General features: G+C 37.7%; 4 protein-coding genes across 5 annotated transcripts; 2 read left to right on the top strand and 2 right to left on the bottom strand.

Moving 5' to 3' along the window:
• Positions 1-131: 131 nt before the first annotated feature.
• Positions 132-4211, top strand: LOC140777152 (cyclin-A3-1-like). The gene is made up of 8 exons (XM_073121079.1): positions 132-639; positions 758-990; positions 1092-1167; positions 1257-1333; positions 1520-1550; positions 1659-1808; positions 1905-2039; positions 2149-4211. Exons 1-8 carry the CDS (start codon positions 280-282, stop codon positions 2227-2229), a joined length of 1143 nt encoding a protein of 380 aa, XP_072977180.1. The 5' UTR covers positions 132-279; the 3' UTR covers positions 2230-4211.
• Positions 4207-4767, bottom strand: LOC140778648 (zinc finger protein 3-like). The gene has a single exon (XM_073123456.1). It carries the CDS (start codon positions 4765-4767, stop codon positions 4207-4209), a length of 561 nt encoding a protein of 186 aa, XP_072979557.1.
• Positions 4768-7780: 3013 nt separating this feature from the next.
• LOC140777151 (uncharacterized) lies at positions 7781-16774 on the bottom strand. Of its 2 annotated transcripts, XR_012106974.1 has the most exons (16): positions 16361-16717; positions 16141-16238; positions 12431-12531; positions 12259-12337; positions 12000-12060; positions 11516-11562; positions 11314-11406; positions 11109-11199; positions 10076-10124; positions 9415-9531; positions 9185-9332; positions 8858-8950; positions 8711-8779; positions 8322-8435; positions 8176-8218; positions 7960-8055 (listed from the first exon to the last, which is right to left on the bottom strand). XR_012106974.1 is itself a non-coding variant. In XM_073121078.1 (15 exons), the coding sequence occupies exons 1-15, from the start codon at positions 16416-16418 to the stop codon at positions 7955-7957; spliced, it is 1248 nt and encodes a 415-aa protein (XP_072977179.1). In that variant the 5' UTR covers positions 16419-16774; the 3' UTR covers positions 7781-7954. The 2 variants fall into 2 exon arrangements, 1 of the variants encoding a protein (XP_072977179.1); XM_073121078.1 differs by lacking the exon at positions 8322-8435 and having other exon boundaries at positions 7781-8055; positions 16361-16774.
• A 1858-nt stretch (positions 16775-18632) lies between these two features.
• LOC140778414 (vesicle transport protein GOT1-like) lies at positions 18633-21933 on the top strand. The gene is made up of 7 exons (XM_073123113.1): positions 18633-18737; positions 19448-19531; positions 20811-20902; positions 21011-21091; positions 21170-21267; positions 21469-21550; positions 21703-21933. The coding sequence occupies exons 2-7, from the start codon at positions 19501-19503 to the stop codon at positions 21739-21741; spliced, it is 423 nt and encodes a 140-aa protein (XP_072979214.1). The 5' UTR covers positions 18633-18737; positions 19448-19500; the 3' UTR covers positions 21742-21933.
• The last annotated feature ends 422 nt before the right edge of the window (positions 21934-22355 follow it).

The raw sequence follows: 22355 nt of genomic DNA, 5'->3' as shown, positions 1-22355 counted from the left end.
GCTTCCATTTCATACATAATATTATTTTCCAAATAATAAAAAGTTCAAATTATTTTCCCCCCGAAGTAAAATAAAACCACCAAATCCAAAGCTTCTGCCCTACTTTTCTTTTTCTTTAGATTAAAATTTCTTTTTCGAATTTTAACCAATGGCGGTCTCCTTCCTTCTTCCCTCCTGTCCTCACCCTTTCTCACGCTAAAACCCCAACCCTTCTTCTTCTTCTTCTTCCCTTTAATCGCATAGAGTCAATTCCATTAGCAGCGTAAGAGTAAAGCAACAATGGCGGACAAAGAGAACACCACCGTTCGCCTCACTCGTGCGGCGGCAGCTAAGAAGCGAGCCACCTCCTCTTCTTCCCCTTCCCTTCCCCTTGACCAAATCCCAACCAAGAGGAAGCGCAAAGCCTTAAGCGAGCTGACAAACCTATCAAACCTTGCCCCTGTTCCTAACCGGCCTCCTCCTTCCAAACCCAGAACCAGATCAAAGGCAAAGGAGGAGGAGACGGCAGCGGAAGTTGCCCGAAAGGAGGCTTCTTTGGCTCGCAGCACCTCCGATTTTGCTACTTGTTCTCGTTTGGATGATCCCCAGATGTGCTCCCACTATGCCGCTGATATATACCACTACCTTCGATCCATGGAGGTGAGTATTTGGATTCTGGTTCGCAGAGTTGGCATCTTTTGATCCGATTCCATTTTTTCCCCTCTTGTGTTAATTTAATTGGGCTGCCGTTGTCTATGATGGACTCTTTACTCTTTAGGTGGAGGCAAAGAGGAGGCCGGCGGAAAATTATATTGAGAAAGTTCAGAAGGATATCACAGCTTCCATGAGAGCAACTTTGGTGGATTGGTTGGTGGAGGTGGCGGAGGAGTACAAGCTTCTCGCTGATACGCTTTATCTAACGATCTCATATGTCGATAGGTTTCTCTCGGCGAATGCTCTCGGTCGGCAAAAGCTGCAGCTTCTTGGTGTTTCCTGCATGCTTGTAGCCTCGTAGGTGCCAAAATTCTCGTTCTTTTATTTGGACTTCAGTTTTGTTCTCCTCGCAAGCTTAGCCAAGTCATTGATATGGTTTTTATCCTTTTGAGATGCAGAAAGTATGAAGAAATTATCCCTCCTAATGTGGAAGATTTCTGCTATATAACTGACAATACTTACACCAAGCAAGAGGTACTAGTTCTCGCCCTTTGCTAGTAAATACATTAGCATTTCCTGGTCATGTGAATAAATAAATTTTTTGTCTATGTCTGTGATTTTAGGTGGTGAAGATGGAGTCAGACGTACTAAAATTTCTTCATTTTGAGATGGGTAACCCCACCGTCAAGACTTTTCTTAGGTATAATTTCCATATCAATGTAAGGGTGCATTTCTTTCATATGCCGTGTAGATTAATAAATTGTAGTATAGTAAATTTTCTGAAATAAATTGTATAATAAATTGTTTGTCAATGTATTTGCCTGTAAATAAAACTGCCCCATGATAGTCTATGTATGTCTTATTGTTTACCGCTATCCTTTTGTAGGAGATTCACAAGGGCTGGTCAAGGTTGCAAAGTAAGTTGGCCTACAATTTTGTCTATGCAGAAAGTTGGATACTTAATCATATAATTGAAATATTTCTCCTGGTCTTGGTTTTCAAATGAATCAATGAACTTCTTGCAGTATCCCAATTTACAGTTGGAATTCCTGAGCAATTACCTTGCTGAATTAAGTTTGGTGGACAATGGCTGTGTTCACTTCTTGCCATCAGTAATAGCTGCTTCTGCTGTGTTTATTGCCAGATTCACCATCAGTCCAAAGGCCCATCCTTGGGTAAGAAGGTTTTTGAGTGGTTGAATTCCCATTTTGAATATATCTACTGCTTCATGATTGATGATAGCTTTTCCGTTTTTTTTCCCCTTTTTTCAGAGCTCGTCACTTCAAAGTCAGACAGGCTATAGGGTTACTGAGCTTAGGGACTGCATACATGCATTACATGATTTGCAGTTGAATAAAAAGTGGTCCTCTTTAACCGCCATCAGGGAAAAATACAAGCAGCATAGCGTAAGTAGATATTTCTATGTAGAATATTGTTCCTAACCTCTTTCCTTATTTTTTGTTGCTTTAAATCCATTTTCCTTTGGCTGAAATCCATTTGTTACTATTTTGACAGTTCAAATATGTGTCGAACTTGCTGTCCCCCTCAAAGATACCTGCATCTTTTCTAAAAGACTTCAGAAGATCAAAAGCGTGAGGACTTTTGTGACATTTTGCAGATAATGGCAGGGATGACAGTTAATTAGGGTATAGAAAAGCTGATATTTGGAAATGGAATTACCATGTAACTATCTCCTTCACAATAGAAAGTTTTGAAGGTCTTTGCCTAAATCTGACTTTTCTATCTCATTTTGAAGATGAAATATGGATAAATGGATATGATATTCTGGTGAAGCAGTTAGTAGACAACTAATACCTTTTGTAAGAAAAAGGAAAGTTGATGGAGATATAGAACTAATACCATAAATTCCATTAGGCTTTTGAAGAAATTTATATCTTCGGAAAAACTTCAAAGTTTAAATTTCCCACTGATGAGTGAAAGATCTCTAGGCATGTTACTTGTATATATACATTTCAAATTAAAGAAAAAGTTGTCTACTTAAATTCCGTCTGATTTTATTATACAAGGCAGGCTGAAGTGCTTTTGTTTCAAGGAACAAACTTCTCAGAATTTGCATGCATTTGTGCTGACTTTGAGTAATATTTCCTCAATGCTTCTCTGCTATTTTGATGAGCTTAGTATTGATGATGGCACATGTGGTCCAATATATTTAGAATTTAAGTGATGTTCAATGAGCCAATTTGCCAAGCAATTATGACGTCAAACTAATAGTAATGACTTATCTTCTGTCAAGGTTCTCATTTTCTTGGTAGTATCCAATGTAATTAACTTTATTCCCCAGATAATGACTATAGTCATGTCACGATATGCTCGAGGTGGAAACAACACAGCAAGAGCTGATTGAAGATAAGTATAATGTACTAATTTTTTATCTTTGCAATGCAAACTTAGTAAAGAAAGCATGATCCAATTTCTGCACTCCAAGATGTTGATATATTAAGATGGGCAACAATGTGGAATTTGTGGAAACTTGTAATTATGCAGAAATAGATATAAAAGATATTGCTGCTTGCTGATTGCTTCAGGAGTAAGAGCAGAGGTATGTGGGTAGGGTATCTCTCTTGATTGTTTCTATATGAAATAGGTGGCATTACTTTCTGGTAATATGAAGTAGGCATGGAAGCTCAAATTTCACCTATCATTTTAGTCATTTAATAGGAAAAGAGGGATTATAGTTCTATTCTTTACCAAGTAATAAGAGAAAATATATTCCATAAGAAAAAGAGTAGAAGAACAGGCCCATAGTTTAGATTATAGTTACAGTATTATGAAAGTAACATATGACTGTTTGTTGCATTACAAGATTTTGGCAGTAATTGCTACAGCTCAGTTAAAAAATGGTAAAGTATTGGCTTTGCAATTCAAATCAATTTTCTGTTCATCTGAATCAAAGATACAAGTGTAGAAAGGTATTGGAATGTCAAGCAGTGGATAGGGAAGAAGCATTGTGGAGGCATTAGTGAAGCTATGTAAAAAGATGTCATTTGCCTCTCGACCTACTTAACATCCCTGAACACATACAATTTTGTCCTTGGGTGCTTTTGAATGAAGTGTGTGTATAGATATGCTTGTGCTTCTTTCAGCAAAAGCTTCATGACTGAAACCAGTTGCTGCACCACTGGTGCTCCATTATGGTTGCCGAAGTACTATATTATCTTCAGAACAATGTCAAATGCAGTGAAGATGACATTTTTCTGAAGATAATTTGGTATTCCACCAACCATAATTCAGGTAAGCTTGCAGTGGTTCTCTAAGTTAAAGAGGAGAAATATTTTTAGTTGTGAAGTCTTTCTAGAATGTATTCATGTTTATATATTATGTTTGTTTGAAGGCATTTATGAGACATGGCAGTGCGAAATTGGTCTGGATTAGCAAGTAACAACAACCTACAGACTTCCAATTCGTATTTCACTAAATATTAATTTCCTGCAAGCAGAAATCAGCTTCCATTTGTTGCACTTGAATCCAAAATGGGCTGATGAATGAATCTGAGATAAACAGAGAATGCACCTGCCTGCATGAGGAAATAGCTTATCATGGCTGGAAGATCAACTAAAGCCGAAGATTCAAATCGAGTTCTTGCTGTTCTGCTTGTTTCTCCCACTTCTGAGGATTTATCTGAAAGCTTCCTGGCCATGTTGAATATTCTGCTCGTTCCATCGTGAACGGTGTTGATGCCAATTTCATGTTAGGGGTGATGCTGTTGAATCTTGCCACCATAACTGCACCTCTCTCTGTGTTTGCCTTGTGAACACCTGAATGAGGATGAACTCTTAGAGATTGGAGGAGACTAGCATTAAGAGGACTCATCATCATTGTCTGTGACTGATGAGGCCTCTTTGCTGCACCCCTCTCCCTCTTGTGGGCATTCTGATGCCCCCCGAGAGCCTGCGAGCTGAAGAACTTTCTCATACAGAAGTTGCAGGAGAATGTTTTGTGTGGAGCTGGTTTGGGCTGGTGATTTGATGTGCTCTCTGCAGTTTGCCTACCAAGACTCAGGTTCAACCATGGTCCCGAACCATTTTCATGGACTTCACCACCTTCATAGCCATTGGCATGGTCCCTTGACTTGTGGTTGCTTCCTTCTATCTCTCTCATTTCCTCAGTTTCCATTTACAGCACTCAGATTATGTTACTGGGCGAAGGAAAGGATGTGCAAGAGAATTGGGCTCTCAGAGGAGGTAGACTAAAGGAATTCAGGCTTGCTGCTAGTGTGGTGTCTTGCCTTAAAAAGAAGTAGAAGGAGGTTAAATGTGGGAATAATTGCAAGGAGCAACTAATCAGTAAGAGTTGGAAGAGCCATGGATACTTATCCCCTTCCCCTAGTAATGGCCCACATTGTAGTGGTTGTTATTCCGTGAGCAATTCCTTTGTCATGTTTTACTGCTTGCATATACCATTTCTCAGATTCCTTTTATCTTTTTCCTCAATAAGTCACACCCACTTTTCATGGCTATATTCTATGATCAATAATACAAGGTTGACAATGTAACAGCAAGTTCCATCATTCATCACATCTGTACCTTCCCTTCTCTTTTCATGACAATGGCGTATTACGTTTTGCTTGTGTGCAATATCTAAGTAGGTTCCACTGTTAGTGTAACAAAGGTACTTCTAGTTGCAAGAATATGAATCCTTATCTGAAAGAGAATTTCCTTTTTCTTCTTTCCTTATATCCTACTCCCCCCTTATTCCTCTGTATGAGGCTTGCGCTATCATGATTTTGTTTGATAACTAGGATGCTACTTTTTATCTATGAAAGGAGAGTAGATTAATTACATTAATGAAAAGCCTAACATTAGGTCATCCCACTGTTCTGACTGCTTGACAAGCCCTGATGCAGCCCACTGAGTTGAGTGGAGATGCCATTTCCAAATTGTTATTGCCGGTTTCTCCAGTTCAGGGTCCCAGAAACATACCAATAATGTTGATAAAGCTCAGAGTGAGGTGGGTCTTGCACTAATCTTCACCTAAAGGGTTGCTATTTCAGTGGAATATCTTGCAGGTATTGCCATGGGGCTTTGCAGGATCATACTGCAGTGGAAGATGCCTCAGGAGTCAGGAGCTGTTGGCTTTGGAAACACCCGTACTTTGTATGTAGTTTATGGACAGGACTGTGCAGAAGACAATGAATAGTTCAGTTACCCTGGAAAGCCCAGCAAACTTGTTGCTGCTTTCTGGTGACTGGTGGTGCCAGCTTTGATGTTGATATTTCTAGTGGATTGGTGAGTCAGTCTGATATAGAGAATAGCATTGTTTCTCATCCATATCTTCTCCAAAAGTATGCTGGGGATATTGACATGAATGATGCCGGTACAAAATCTTGTCTGAGTTTAAAACGCAATCCTCTGCATCAGGTCCAATCTCTGCCGCACCCCACCAATCTAATAATGCCTGTTGATGGCATCCAAAGATTGCGTTAGGTTACAGAAGATAATTTTTTTATTAGCAATGTGCTGCAATTGCTTGTCTGATGTGGTGTCTCTTATCTGGCAAGCTTTTTTCTCTACAAGTTCCTTTATTAAATAGACCACTATAGCTGTTTGACTCGACACTTTTACAGTTTCTGGTACTTCTAGTTACACACACAGTTGTAATCATTAGCAAGTAGATGATGGTTATTTAAGCACCATTTAGGAGAAAAAACGGAGAGAACAATATAAGAAATAGTGCTCTGTCTATTCCTTTGAACCTTTCTCATATTTGAGTTGAACTGGAACCAATCTTATGTTGTTGGAATAGGATTATAGGACTTTGGGTGATGATGATGGTAATGATCCTTTTGTTCTGCAACCAAGTGGGGGTGGGGGACATTAATTATGCAATGGGAGATGCCAATTAGCTTTTGACTGAAACTCTGTTCCACTCTAATCAGATATCATTGTAGGATGAATGACATAGAGAGGAAGTAGGACAGAGTGAACTGCTTCCTAGTACTGATTCTAGGAGTTTTTGATGCTGTTGAGAATATTTTGGAACTATGAAATTTATCTTCTAGTTTTCACAAAAGCAATCAACTTGACAGTCCTGTCCCCACCTTTGGAATATTTTCCTCAAAGTGTCCTGGTGACCACAAGGCTCTTTTGTCAATTTGATAGATGCCCATGAGCAGAAACAATCTAGATCCAATCTAATGACCCAGTGTGGTGGAAAAAAAGAGAGCAAAGGGAGGTTCTTGCATAAAGCCATGCTTCAGACTATTGGCAGGGGTTTTAGCATCCAAGGATTGTCATCCTATTAATAGCTCTTGGATCTTTCTCGGGGGAAGAGAGTGGAAAAATATCTCTTCTTTTGGATAGCTTCTCATCTGTTGATGATTTGTACCTGACATACTTGACAACTAGGTGACTGCATAAATTGTGTTCATGACCCCATTCTCATTGCAATTTGACCACCATGTAGTTGTCAGGGTATCCGAATAGTTTCACTAATTTTAGTGTAAGTTGGCCTTACCAGACACAGTATAATTATTCATCAACACTGACAGACTTGTCCTGAGGGCCACCTGAACTGAAATTTTTTCAACTCTTCCAAAAGAAAAGGTTCAAGAAAATTAGGATTTGCAGGAACTTTTTCTGTTCGCCAAAAACAACTGTGAGCAGCACTGAGCAGACAATGAATCTCCACCAAGTGCTACTTGTCCTATCCCTTATATATCTGTGATCTGATGAGCACTACAAGCATGAGGCACCACCAACATCCTCAATTGTAAGCGTAGATCAAGCAAATAAAGATGACAGAAAGATATGGCGAAAGAGAATATCCATGGAATACCCTAGCGAACGAAACATTATCTCAAAGAAAACCTTAGAACTGTGCAATAGTATCAGTCTTTTTTTAAAAAACTTAAGTCTTCATTACTCCTGTATTGTGCCTTTTCTGGCAGAAGAACAATCGCCGAATATCCATAGACTACATTTATGAACGGAGAAATATATCAAAGAAAGAAAAAGTTGAAGCATATAGGAAAGAAAAAGTTAACACCACCTTTAAGTGGCACCTATGGCTCCAGGATAGTGATGCTAGTTATTTGTTCATCTAACGTGACATCTACCTGTCGACAAAAGCTTACTACATGTCAAACAATACAATTAGTACATCTCCAGCAACTTTACCAGAACTTAACTAACAGTAGGAGAAAGAAATACATCTTTCATTTTGGGTATCAATCTGTGGAAGTAACAAGAATGTCTCAAAAATCTCAAACATTTCACAAGCCAGGATATGGCATGACAGATGAATAACAAAAACAAGTTCATATTCGAATCGAGGAGTTTTTCCTTACTATTATATGAGAATATTATAAAATAATCTCCTCTTGCACACTGATATTGAGGGTCTTATTTGGGAGGACAATGCTTTTGACCACCACAACTTCATCTTCAACTGCCACAGATTCACCTGCAGTAAGCAGAGAATGTCAATTTGTTGCAGAGACATGAATCAGATTCTCTTCCAAAGGTGCATTCGTGGGTTTGACCCAACAATAAAAGTAGAATAATAGCAAAGGTGAACTCCTACCAAGGATCGTAATTCCAAGTTTGGCATTGTAGTCTTCCTCCCCCTGAAAAATTGAAATTAAAATTTCAAGGCAACACCAGAACCAATATAATGGATGAACGACCTGCACTTATATGGATATGCTAACTAGACAGTCTATAACTTACTCTAACTTGAAGGGAGTGCTCCAATGAAACAGAGATAAAACATATAGGTTTATGACATAAAACTTTTTAACTCTAGAATTCACGATGTTCTTGTCGCACAGACTGAAAGCCAATCTGGATGAGAAATGAGAAGCTCAGTCAAAGAGATAAACAACCAGCTTATGTTGCGAGACTATAGCATCATAATACCTGGCGTACATCTTGCTTCTTGTGATTGAAAGCTAACAGAATTAAGCAAAAGAATAGCTAGCAAGCCACTAAATTAACTCACTAACGATAGTTTTGCAAATAGACAAACATTAGCACCCAGATAGATCTTTAGACTTCTGAATGATGCTCTTCTGATCCTCAACATGAAATGGAAGAAAAGGGAACAAAAATAAGCTTGCCTGTACACGAGACCACTTCCCTATAGATGATTTCCACCCAATGATAGAATGTACGACAACAGCATTTTCCTGTCACAACAAGAATTATTAATACCATGCCTTGAGAAAAGAGTTCATTACTCCTTATGAATGCTAAAACGTACACACCTTTATTTCAACATCATCTAGAATGATACAGCTGATGAGCCTTGCACCAGCACCAATACGAGCATTTGCTGATATAGAGACATTGGGTCCAATCTGTTCGATGAAACCTCTAAATTAGATATTAAAAATGCAGCCCTTGGAAAATATCAAATGCTTAATAATGGTACCTTTAACGAAAAAGGGGAAAAAGAAATAAGTGAACTGTACCAAAAGCTAGTATGCATTCAGAGATAGGTGAATTGGAACCAACTGACTCAATGACAAACTAAATGGTTTTACAAGCTTGCAGATTTAGGAAGTACTTTTCAGAAAGAAAAAGAGAAGTACCTTCGCACTTGGATGCACTTTTGCTGATGGATGAATGTAGACATCACCGATAATGGTGGGATTTTTTGTGCCACCTCCTGCTGCTAAAAGATGAGGAGAGGTCATGCGAAATTGTGCAAGATACAGGGCGGAGCATTTCAAAGACATCCTGAGGATGGATGCGTCACTGGGTATTAATAATCCGACAGATAGAAGAAAAAAAACAGACCAATACCAAGGAAAATTTTTACCCTGGAGTCTTGATCTGTTCCCAGAAGTCAACTGTCTCATATGTATAAAGTTTTTTCTTTCCTGCAAGAGGAGATAAGATATCCTGATCCAACCTGACATAGTCTACAGGAAGAGGCCTGCCAAAAATTAATATCAGCACAGACGTTTTCAGAAAAGGACCCACTAGTAGAGTTATAAGGTAGTTCATATAGTAAGTTCCCCAGATTACTTAGAACTGCTTTATGCAAAAGATTTAATTCATAGAGAATGATAAGACAAATTAGACAGCAACATCTTTAAGTGCATTTTCAGTTAAAAGAGCCACAATAAGATCAATAGGGGAAGCAACATTTCAATTCACAGCATTATAATCACCCATCAAACAAACATCAGCAAACCAAAAATCACGCTGTCAAATATTAGTTCATGAGTGAAGCCAAAGTCATGCTATGTTGATATGTTCTATGTTTCCCTCTCATGATTATCAAATTGATGACAATCTTGGAAACTTTTTATTTTTACTGTAAATTTAGGACATTTGCCATTCTGACTCGTCAATTTGTGGTGTTCATTCATTTTTCTTTAGCAGAAAGTGGAAATTAGACCCAAGTTAAAAATGCAATATGCAATCCTGTTGTGCATCTAGAAAAAATTATGAGTTACAGAAAAAAATAGACATACTTTGTTGCTGATTGGAGAGCTTGAAAGCTGGTCACACGCTGCAAATTAGCTGAAATATCACCAATGAAAGGGAATTAGATTTGTTTCTTATGAATATATATGATGTTGATAGACAAAGAGGCAGAAGAATAGACAACATAGGAAATTATCCTATTCAATGTGAACATTGTCAAAAACAGAGTCAGAAATATCTAAATCGAATTTGGTTCAGATGTTATCTGTAAGGGAGGAATTTATGATAGAAGCCCATGAAAAAAGTGTGGTGATTAAGATGAACTGTCAAAGAGACACTTAACCAATCCTCTGGAGTACAAAAAAATTAGCTGAAATATCACCAATGAAAGGGAATTAGATTTGTTTCTTATGAATATATATGATGTTGATAGACAAAGAGGCAGAAGAATAGATAACATAGGAAATTATCCTATTCAATGTGAACATTGTCAAAAACAGAGTCAGAAATATCTAAATCGAATTTGGTTCAGATGTTATCTGTAAGGGAGGAATTTATGATAGAAGCCCATGAAAAAAGTGTGGTGATTAAGATGAACTGTCAAAGAGACACTTAACCAATCCTCTGGAGTATAAAAAAATTAGCTGAAATATCACCATTGAAAGAGAATTAGATTTGTTTCTTATGAATATATATGATGTTGATAGACAAAGAGGCAGAAGAATAGACAACATAGGAAACTATCCTATTCAATGTGAACATTGTCAAAAACAGAGTCAGAAATATCAAGCATTAAGCACTGACACCATCAATGATATCTAAATCAAATTTGGTTCAGATGTTATCTGTAAGGGAGGAATTTATGATAGAAGCCCATGAAAAAAGCGTGGTGATTAAGATGAACTGTCAAAGAGACACTTAACCAATCCTCTGGAGTATAAAAAACATGGGATAGCGAAATGGAACTCCAATAATACTTTTCCAGAAAAGGTACTTGATGATTAGCAACACTAGGAGACAAATCAAAATTGATAAAATTATTGTTGAATAAGCTAAAATTGCTACATGGTTTTTATCTACCTCTCTCTTTTCGTTGCTTCACCACATCCTCGATAGCATTAAAGATATCTGGTGTAAACATATAAACACCACAGTTTATGCGATCACTTACCTACATACAAGGAAACCAAGACAGCATTAGTTTATCGGAAAGAAGCCAAATTCAAAGTTAAGATTGGAATATAAATAAAAAGGAAGCTGCGTGATCATGAAGCTGCATACTGACAAAAGTTTCTGGTTTCTCCGTATAGTGCAGTAGTTCATGTGTGACAGGATCAGCCACCAATTCACCGAACTGGCTTGCTAACTCAGCTGATACCTGAGCAAATCATACAGACTGAATATGTCATCCATGCAGCACATGTGGATGTAACTAAGGAGATCGTGCATAAGAACTTATCAAAATATTCTGCAGCAGCGTGTTTCACCTTTATCACTAATATCGTACCCATTCCAGCATATCTTTTATGGGCCTCTGCAACCATGAAGCGTAGAAGAGTATTAATATCAGTACTCACCAAGAAGATACCTAATAGAGGGTCCTGCAACATAACTAATGCTAAAATATAACATAGCCTAATTTTCTGTAAGATATCAAAATCACTTTCATCATGGTTTGCCACAGGTCACTAAAGCTAGTTTTATGCATTAATTCTTGTTCATCAGTATGTATATCATCTCCTTGCCATTTTGCAGATGAGATTGACATAATTCTCCCTTGAAGTTGACAAGGTCAGATCATGCTATTGGCCTTTCACCATCTAAGTGTTCAGTCTTATCCCATAAATAATATGTCTGGATGAGGAAATTATTTCACATAAAAATTTATGGAGGTAAGATACATTGAGACAGATCCCACGGGTGCAAATAAACAGCTGAATTTGATTTAGAAATCTGCACTAAAATACTCACCAAGCATATCCGGAAGGGGGAAGCTACAACAAACATCACAATTCAGCAATACTATATGAGACTGCACAACCAAAAGTAAAGTTCATCTGAGAAGTCCAGATAATTCCTGGATAGTGCAAGTTACAACTCAACATGTAGTAGTTTATCAAATGATGTCCTAACTTTTGTCATCACACTACTTTTGCTTTATAAAATCATTTTCCAAAACCCTTTTTTTTAATAGAGGAGTGACTACAGTGAGGAAAGCAAGATGTCGAACCGGATTATCTTCCATTATGTGATCTCTAAATCTGTAAAGTCCTCCTGCTGAGCCATGCGGCTTGTCTTCCCTCAAGTACCTAATGCAACAATCAAGCACGAAAACAAATATATCAAAGAAGAGAGTTATCTAATCTTACCAAGCCAAAAATAAACACATCAAAAGAATGTACCGAACAGGGACTTTGAGCTCATTGGAGATGGAAGACATATAAAGTGAAAATTCTTTCTCCTCATAGAATCCAACAAGATATATCTGTGCCAAATTCGGGATCTACAGCATTCCAGTCAACAAATAAGCATTCTAATATTAAGAAAGGAAAAAAAATGTTAAAGGAAAGAATCTGATATGATCCCTTAACTGATTCTCTTAGCTGACTATAATTGTGTCAATAGCTATGTTAAAGAAAAGAATACAATATGAACTGATTCTATTAGCCAGCTATGATTGTGTTAATAGACATATGTATATGGTAGGATTTAAATCTTAGGCCATGAATTGTGGATCTAATGCATACACATCCTGTATGAAGCATGTAACCTGACTCATTGAATGATGTCAAGAAAATCTTCTTCACATTCAAATTCTCTTGATGGTATCAGAGCAAAAGCTCTTGGAGGCCTAGAATCCTACACAAACCCAATACCCCATGGCAAGTGACAAAGAGCGAAATCTTGCTAAACATGGCAGACCTCCGTCTTCTTCGAGAGTCCCAGAACCATGGGAGAATCACAACCATCCTTTATTTCTCCATCATTCATATAAACCCGGTGCAGTACTCGTGTCACAACTGTTGATAGAAGACAATTATAAAACATGGACTCAATCTATGAGCATGGCATTGACAATCAAAAACAAGAAAGGGTTTGTAGACATTCATAGGCCAATTATTAGGCTTGAAGAACAACAACAGTGGGATCTCTGCAACACTTTGGTCAAGACATAGCTGTTAGGATCAATGTCGAAGGACATATCTAGTAGCGTGATTCACTGCAAAGATGCAACGGGTACGTGGCTCGAGTTGCAGGAGTGCTTTTCCCATACAAATACTGTTCAACTATTCAACATATAATATAGAATCCATGGTTGTGAGCAAGGCACTGGCTCAGTCACGTCCTTCTTCACCAAACACAAGAGTCTCTGAGATGAGAGAGATGCACATTGTGAGATTTCGCCTTGTAGCTGTGACGTAGCTAAAGAGATCAAGGTGTATATGGAGAACCAGAAGGACATGAAGTTCTTAATAGGCCTCAATGATGATTATGCTGCAATCCGAAGCAACACAGTGGCAATAGATCCATTGCCAAGTGTGAATAAGGCATATGCAATGGCATTGCACCATGAAAAGTAAGCAGAGGCTTTGAATGGAAGGACAATTGCTTAACCGGAGGTGGCAGCTTATCAAACTAGTTGTATCAACACACTACAACAAAATGGTATCGTCGAACGCAAACACAGGCACCTGCTCAACGTTGCTCGAGCGATTCTTTTTCAAACTTACCTAAGCATTTTTAGGAGATGCCATACTTCAGCATACCTCACTAATAGGACTCCCACACCAATTTTTCAAGGCAAAACCCCATTTGATAAGCTTTTTCAAACTTACGAGTCTTCGGTTGCTTGTGTTTCATGTCAACTCACCCTTCCAAATCCACAGAATTTGACCCGCATCCCACTAAATATCTCTTCATAGGTTATCCTCACGGTCAAAAAGGTTATCGAGTTTATGACCCAGCAGAAAAAAAGTCTTTGTTTCTAGAGATGTATTTTTTGAAGACACTTTCCCATTCAGGTCCAACTCTCACTCGACTTCTCTAATTGATGTGCCTATCTTTCAACCCCAAACACAGTAACACTCATATGATATTGAATTCTTAGTCCCACCACTTTCCAACTCTAGAGTCCCACTACTTAAACGTGCACGACTAGATCCATCTTCCACTACTAACTCACCAATTTATCCACTAGTGAGTCCCCTACACCATTGCTTCTGCCATCACAACCACCAATTCAAACAGCAGAACCACCTGCCTTACCTACATACCCTCCCATAGTAGTAACATCATCCTCACCACCATGCAGGTCGACATACCCTACTAAGACACCGGCCTTCTTGCAGGAGTTTCATGTTGAGGCAGCCCTCCCTTCAAGACCTACACCATCACCATCACCAGACATAGGTATAGTTCACTTATTTTCACAAGTCTTATCCTATGATCACCTTTCTCATAATCATAGAGCTTTCACCACTAAACTTTCTATTTAGAAAGAACCTACTTCATACTCACAGGCTGTCCAAGTCCCACAATGGAGAGAAGCCATGCATAAATAGATTGAAGCTCTTCAAGCAAATCGCACTTGGAGTTTGGTTCTTCTACCATCTCATAAACAACCAATTGGTTGCAAGTGGGTGTATAAGCCCAAACTGAATCCAGATGGGTAAATTGATTGTTACAAAGCGAGGTTGGTGGCTAAGAGTTACAATCAAGTTGATGGGGTTGATTATAGAGAAACATTTGCACTAGTTGCCAAGTTAACGATGGTACGAGTGCTTCTTAGCCTTGCAAGGTTGCAAGGCTAAGAAGTATATATGAAGCTCCCACCTGATTTCGGACGAAGGGGGAGACTCGAGTCTGCAAACTTCACAAATCCATTTACGGTTTGAAGCAAGCCTCACGACAGTGGTTTCTTAAACTATCAACAGCCTTCAAATTAGTTGGATTTCACCAATCTTGATCGGACTATTCATTGTTCGTCCGAAATCATTCGAGTAGAGTCACGGGATTACTGGTTTACGTTGATGATGTGATATTGGCAGGAAACAATTTGGAAGACATCATTGATACTAAGCAATTTCTTTCAAGCCAGTTCGAACTAAAGGGCATGGACAACTAAAATACTATGCCTTGGAAATTTCTAAAGACAGTGGTTTACTTAGTGCTAAACCCTCACATTTCCCAATTGATCAAAACTTATCATTAACACAAACGAGTGGTGAATTATTGCATGATCCATCCCAATATCAAAGACTTGTAGGGCGGCTAATATACCTCACAATTACAAGACCAGACCTTGCGTACGTTGTTCACATACTAAGTCAGTTCATGGACAAGCCTAGACAACCTCATCTTGAAGCTGCACACAAGGTCTTGCAGTACATCAAACTCACACCTAGACAAGGGATTCTTTTACCTTCCAAAGGACCACTAAAACTGAAAACATTTTGTGATGCTGATTGGGCTCGCTGTAACGACACAAGAAAATCTCTGACTAGATATTGCATCCTACTTTGACTGTGACAACCAGGCAGCTATACATATAGCTTCGAACCCATTTTTCATGAGTGCCCGAAATATATGGAGATTGATTGTCATGTGGTTCATAACGTAGAAAGGGGTAATTAAGACGGCATACATCCGAACCAGTGATCAACCAGCAGACTTATTCACCAAGCCATTGAGTTCGACACAATTTGAGGCATTGCTCAGCAAGTTGAATGTAATCAATATACATTCGAACTTGAGGGGGAGTGTTAAACAAAAGAATCTGATATGATCCTTTAACTGATTCTGTTAGCTAACTATAATTGTGTCAATAGCTATGTTAAAGGAGAGAATACAATATGATCTCTTAACTGATTCTGTTAGCCAGCTATGATTGTGTTAATAGCTGTTAATAGACATCTGTATATAGTAGGATTTAAATCTTAGGCCATGAATTGTGGATCTAATGCGTACACATCCTGTATAAAGCATGTAACCTGATTCATTGAATGATATCAAGAAAATCTTCTTCACATTCAAATTATCTTGAAAGAAAATATAATCCGACGAAATTCCTCAAGGAATTAGCCGTTCATTTAGCTATAGCTAGATTACATACTCTTCGGCACGCAGATATGGGGTGATGCACCATTGGCTGCCCCGCCAATGGAAACAAGGGCTTTGGAACATTCAAGGACAGGGGACGAAACCGGGTCCCTGCATCAAAAGAAGCAACAATAGCCAAAAAAAACAAGAAAACCCATCAGAAAAATCCCATTTTGAGAAGAAGGCCACGCTTAAATTTGAGGAAAAAAGGAAGAAAATAAAAAATTCCATACCCTTTGTTGGCCCACCGACCATGATCACAGCAACCACCTTTCCTTCCGAGATCCCCATACTTCTTAGCACTTTTTATAGAGCGACTAGGCCGAGAGAAGAAATCTAACAAGGCAAGGAGGAAAAGGGGAAGAGATCCCAATCCAGGATTAGGTCAATGCAGTGGGGATTGGTGAGGGATGAAAGAGGAGTCAACAGAGAGGAACGCAGGGGCAGGAGCATGTCATGTTTTTTCTCTAGGAGAGTGTAGCATTAGCATATATGGACAAGCTTCCAAGCAGACGATGGGTGGTGGGGTCTCTCTCAAACTCTCAATTCACTTCCAAGTTCCAAGCACGTCGTTTTGTGAACCATGGGGACGTGATGTAAACGTGATCCTGCTGAGGTTGTAAGTTGACCGATATTATTAACTTGTTTCTATACATCATCACCACTGCAATACTGGAGCGCACCCAGATACGGGTCTGCCCGCTTTTAACTTCTATATGGGAATGGACTAGCCTTTGTGTTCAATTAATTATTATTAGCTTATCGATTATCTATCGATAATAAAAATTTATTTATATTATATCGTTTGACTTGGGCCATCCGGTGGACTAGCTGATCTGACTATGCCCAACTATTCTTTACAAAACCAAGAAGTATTTATTATTATTAATTTTTATTCATTATAATTTTTTATTTGATATTGGAGTCAATCTCAAGAACTCATATTTCAAATCGCCCCTCCCTCCCCTTCCCTTTCCCCCTCCCTCCCCTAAGTCCTAAGATCTCGTCGTCTATGGCGGAAGACCTCAGAGATTCCTAACCTCAAGGCGGCGGAGAAGACCTCTCCACACCTCAGTCCGCCTCCACCGAAGCCTCCGACCGGCGCCTCCGCCGAGAGCCCGAGCTTCCTCTTCAACATGTGGCCGGCCGACGCCGCGGACGCGCGAGGCCTGATCTGCCGCCTCGTGGAAATCCTAGCATCTGCTTCCCCGTTCACCAAGCGTTAGCCACTTCCTCCGCTGCCATCGTCGGATACGACTCCGTGGATGAGTGGATCGAGATAGTCCAGGTCTACTCCAAGAAAGTACGCCATTGCGTGCTCGAGTTCGCTAAGGCGAGGGCTTCCAAGTCCTTCGGGGGGGATCGGAAGTGGCATCTGAATCGCCGGCTGTTTGATTGATGCTGCCTCAATCGCATATAGTATAAAGAGACTTATACTGAAATAAACTTACCCTTATTTCGCAAGTCCTCCGATGAGATTGCCCTTATCCCCGGGTTAAGAGTAGAATCACCTTCGAGAGTTTTTTTACCTAACTAACCCCTTTTTCTATTTTATTTTTACCAAAACGGTCCTCAAATTTATTATTAAATAGATTTAATTCACTGTAGTCCTAAAAAAATTCTAAATTAATTAGCATTTTTAAATTTTTTTCCTAACCGCTTAAAAATTAAGTTAAAAGACTTTATATACATAAAATGCAGATTAGTTTAGCTTTTAGAACCAGATAAAAACGTTAGACTGATTCGTATTTTTTACTTAAGAATAAAATATTAATTAGTTAAGTATTTTTATTAAAGCTATAATAAATTAAAACCTATTTAATAATAAATTTAAGAAGTAATTTATTTCGGTAAAAAAATAATATAATTTACCAATTTTTACCACCAAAAGAAAAAATTAACACTCTTTTATTTACAATCATATTCTAATGATACGAGTTACATCCATAAAAATCCTTTTTTCCTCATAATAATGGCTTAAGATACCGTAATCCCTTATAATTATTGGCAGACCTTTTTCTCTTGAATTTCATTTAACACTACTTAACACTAGGAAAATAAAAATATATAAAAACTTACATTTTAAAGAAAATAATATTATATTTATTATATTAATTATGGTGGTTTGTATAGAATATACGTCAACTTTTTTTTTTAATTTACTTTTAATTTTATCCTCGTTAAATTAAATGGTGAAGAGAGAAAATTCACAGTAAAACTGTAAATAAGAAAACAAAGTATTCAATAACTGTAAAATTCATAATAAAATTATGAAATATAATTAATTTTTTATTTAAATTTATTAATTACGGACGCTTCGATTGCTTGGCCGGTTCCACGTGGAACTTGAAAGAAAGTAACAAAGAAATATCACTTGAAGGAAAATTAAAACAGGCTAAGTGATAAAAATAAAAATTAAATGTATTTTTGGTGCAAATCACTATTAATTAAATTTGCAAAAAAATTCCATTTCCATTTTCATGAAAAGAGAAAACTATATAAATATTTCGAGCCCCTTAGCCCTTGTCATCCGTCGTCCCCTCCTTGTGAGAATAGTGATCAGTTCAGGCGACAGCCGGCAGCCGCCGGATCCGGTTCCGCAATAAGCCCGTTCGTCTCTCCCTCTCTCTCTCTCTCTATGTGTGTATATATCTTTGTTTGATCCCCTTCTTTTTCCTTTTGCTTCAAATCATCGATGGCTACTTCTTTCGTTCTTTATGTTGTTTTGGTGATCCATATGACCTTCTCGGGAATGGGATTGCGATTTTCTTGTGGAAATCCCGAGTGAATTTTTCTTGCTCTGTTCGGTTAATTTAGTAATCGAAATTATAATAGCAACGGAATACTGATAAGAACTCTTGTTCGTCTCTGTTTCGCGAGGCATAATTAGATCATATTTAAGTAGGGAATTGGAAAACCGCAGCAGTCCTCTGAGCCGGTCTCGCAGCTTGGGCTGTGTTTTAATTTTCTTTTTTTCTGTTTACTTTGTGTGTCCTTTGCGCTTGTTACAATGCTTTTTCGCCGAGTTTTGGGACTTATTCAAATTATCTCCCCCCCTTTTATCATGTATAAAACTTGTAAACATCTATTTGAAGGAATGAAATATCTCACCTATGGGTTTTTCGTAAAAAAAAAAGAACAGTGCAAAATTTGTTCCTCAATTGTAGTGGGTAAATTTAATACTTCGGAAGTAGGTTTTGATGTATGGAGACCAACACATGAGGATGCTAATGCGGCTATTATAAAAAGGCTAGTTGTTTATTAGAATGTCTTCTTTGCATAAAGTCGTAAGTACTTCACATGAGCTCTTTGTCTTGCAGATTGTTATCTTGCCATTGAAAGGCTTCTCCATTTGGGTCTTTATCTTGGCAGAATGGTTTCATTTGAGATGAATGATCGGAAAAGTATGATTTCTATGCCTATTTCATGTCACAGTATATTTTCTGTTAAAGTTGTAGATGATACAGGGTATGCTCCCTTTGAAACATTCCAACTGTTGTTTCGATGCCTGACACTTCTTTTAGTTGAGACTAATGAGTAAAGATTTTGGATTTTTTTCCTTTAAGTTTTTAAATTACTTGCCTTAAATTTGAGTGCTAGTTTACAAGTATTCTTTTTGCAATTTTCCTATTTGTACTGCACTATAATTCTTCAAAATTAATCCAATCCTGCAGGCCATCCCAATTTGAAATTAACATAGTTTTTTGCCTGTTTAGCACTCCTAATTTACCTATATAGCTTAATTATTTGGCATCAACTTCCATCTTCTCTATTTGTAGCAGTAGATCAGGTCAAAACTATTTTATCTTTTAATGACAACAAGAATTGGCATTGTAAAATCTACTTAGAGATCCACTTAGAAATCTCCAAGATGTAATATCGGATCCCTTTTGTCTCCTCATTTCCTGGAGAACTTTGGACTGCGATTTAAAATTTAAAGTTTAGTACTGCCACAGAAAAGCAGATAGATGTTGACTGAACATATATATCCTAAATATGTTTGAAGTTTTGGTTTCGGTTTTGACTCCTAGAAAAGATGAATGTTTTAGTTTGAAATAAAATGTTCTTAGCCTATTGTGGTTGAAAATAAATGTCAAAATACAAAATCTTGATATTTTTTATCTTAATCAATGAGCTTTGACTTTAGTTTTCACTAAGTTTTTTGGCAGTTATTGTTCTGTCTTGATGAAACTTCAAACTATTTCCTAACTCAAGATCTTTAAATTTCATTGACCTAGAGCTATGAAAAGATACTTCGATAACAACCCATTTGCTTATATTGAAGGATTTGATCTTGTTTGTATGAGGTGTGACTCTCTTTAAGCACTCAAAGTATTGTAACGTCTGAGGCATAAGATTTCAGCCACCAAAATGCTACATGTGTTCCTTTAAATCCAAGACAGAAAAGTAGCTATATGTTAATTTCTAAACTGACACCTGTTTTGAAGTTTTCTTTTCTTTTTTTGGTCGGAACTTCTTTTACTCTCTAAGCTGTTCTGGATGTTCCACATTTAAATCTTACATTATCCTTTTTCTTTTCTTTTTTCTCTTGACTTCTCTATGAGGTGGTCTGATTCTGTAGGAGCATTCTTGACAATTACAATGCAAAGGTTCCCAGGTTTTATTATTTTTTACCATTTCCTTGGTTAAGTATAACTAACTATGAGACTTTATCTGGATCAGAAATTGGCCTAGGCCTGACAGGGTTCGGAATATTTTTCTCATTCCTGGGCATCATTTTCTTCTTTGATAAGGGATTTCTAGCCATGGGAAATGTAAGTTTTTCCCCCCTTAATATCATGCATTCTATTTCCATTTGTGACTCGTAGTTTTGTAAAGACAGTGAATGATATTGAAGATTTCTTACTTATGGATTATATCAGATACTCTTTCTCTCAGGTGTGATGTTGACCATCGGACTGAAGTCCACAATGCAATTCTTCATTAAGCCTAAGAATTACAAGGTGCGCTCACCATTAAAGCTCAATCTACCAGTAATTTTATTTTCCTTTCTTCTGCCCTAATGTTTTGCTGGTTTACAGGGTACTATCTCCTTTGGAGCAGGATTCTTTCTGATCCTGATTGGATGGCCTGTTGTTGGCATGATACTGGAGTCATATGGCTTCATTGTGCTCTTCAGGTTAGTGTCCTTTTGTTTTCTTATCCTTTTTTTTTTTCTCAATGATGACTCTGTTGGTTGATTTTGAGTATCGCCATTGCTTCAAAGGTTAAACATGTTCTCCTGTATGTGAATATCTTCACGTCGGTTTCTGATGTTGATTCATGTGTTATACATTACTAATGTTCTTCCTTTGAATCGGCCCCTTGATATACTTCGCAGTGGTTTCTGGCCAACACTTGCAGTTTTCTTGCAAAGGATTCCTGTCCTTGGTTGGATATTCCAGCAGCCATTTGTGACATCGGTATGCCAATTCACCAAAGCTTGTCCATTTGTTGACTTGATATTATATTAACCTAATAGCTCTCATTTTAAGGGTTGCATGATGAAACTCACATATCTGTGAGTTCTTTTGCTAGACTAATTTTCGTTTATTCTCCATTTCCTTTCATGCAGTTCTTAGATCGCTACAGAGGGAAACGAGTGCCAGTCTAGTTGCAGTTCTGTTGCTACAAAGTTGATGCGCATACTATACACAGGGTTGTGATAAGATAGCAATCAACCTTTTGGGTCTCAATCTCTCAGACCGTTGTATCATATTTGATTGTATGTTCACCTATTAACAAGATCATTCTTTCTAAGATGGCCTCTTATTGGGAGTGAATGAGATAAATAAGGTTAAGCTTATCTCTGAGTTTTTAACCAAACTAGAGGCTTTTTTTTTTACAAAAATAGACTGCTCAAATTTATTACCAAACGGGGTCTAATTTATTGTAGTCTTAACAAAAAAGACTAAACTAATCAAAGTTTAGCATTTTTATCGCTGAACAATTTTTTTTTAACCGCTGAAAGATTAAATTAAAAATTTATATATATATAAAATGCTAATCAGTTTAGCATTTTAGAACCAACCATTTTTGTTTAAGGATAAAATGTTGATTAGTTCAATGTTTTTGTTAGGACTACGATAAATTAAACTTTATTTGGTAATAAATTTAAAGAGTAATCTAATTTTGTATGAAAAAAAAATTAGAACAGGGTTAGTTTGGTAAAAAAAACTCCTTTTTATCTCTTTGCCTAGTTGTTTGTTGCCGTCTGGACTGAGTCAG

Source organism: Typha angustifolia, chromosome 15 (assembly GCF_048772165.1).
Source record: "Typha angustifolia cultivar Huaian chromosome 15, ASM4877216v1, whole genome shotgun sequence".
In the NCBI taxonomy this organism is placed as follows: Eukaryota; Viridiplantae; Streptophyta; class Magnoliopsida; order Poales; family Typhaceae; genus Typha; species Typha angustifolia.
This window is presented reverse-complemented; position numbering and strand designations above follow the sequence as displayed.

Excerpts from the sequence above, each read along its gene's own strand:
- LOC140777152 (XM_073121079.1), top strand. The coding sequence starts at position 280 with ATGGCGGACAAAGAGAACACCACCGTTCGCCTCACTCGTGCGGCGGCA. Across the intron at positions 991-1,091 it reads TCCTGCATGCTTGTAGCCTC|AAAGTATGAAGAAATTATCC; the intron begins GTAGGTGCCAAA and ends TTTGAGATGCAG. Across the intron at positions 1,809-1,904 it reads GTCCAAAGGCCCATCCTTGG|AGCTCGTCACTTCAAAGTCA; the intron begins GTAAGAAGGTTT and ends CCCTTTTTTCAG.
- LOC140778648 (XM_073123456.1), bottom strand. The coding sequence starts at position 4,767 with ATGGAAACTGAGGAAATGAGAGAGATAGAAGGAAGCAACCACAAGTCA.
- LOC140777151 (XM_073121078.1), bottom strand. The coding sequence starts at position 16,418 with ATGGGGATCTCGGAAGGAAAGGTGGTTGCTGTGATCATGGTCGGTGGG. Across the intron at positions 12,532-16,140 it reads CCATATCTGCGTGCCGAAGA|ATCCCGAATTTGGCACAGAT; the intron begins GTATGTAATCTA and ends GGAATGCTGTAG. Across the intron at positions 8,056-8,175 it reads ACTTGGAATTACGATCCTTG|GTGAATCTGTGGCAGTTGAA; the intron begins GTAGGAGTTCAC and ends TGCTTACTGCAG.
- LOC140778414 (XM_073123113.1), top strand. The coding sequence starts at position 19,501 with ATGGTTTCATTTGAGATGAATGATCGGAAAA. Across the intron at positions 20,903-21,010 it reads GATTTCTAGCCATGGGAAAT|ATACTCTTTCTCTCAGGTGT; the intron begins GTAAGTTTTTCC and ends GGATTATATCAG. Across the intron at positions 21,268-21,468 it reads GGCTTCATTGTGCTCTTCAG|TGGTTTCTGGCCAACACTTG; the intron begins GTTAGTGTCCTT and ends TATACTTCGCAG.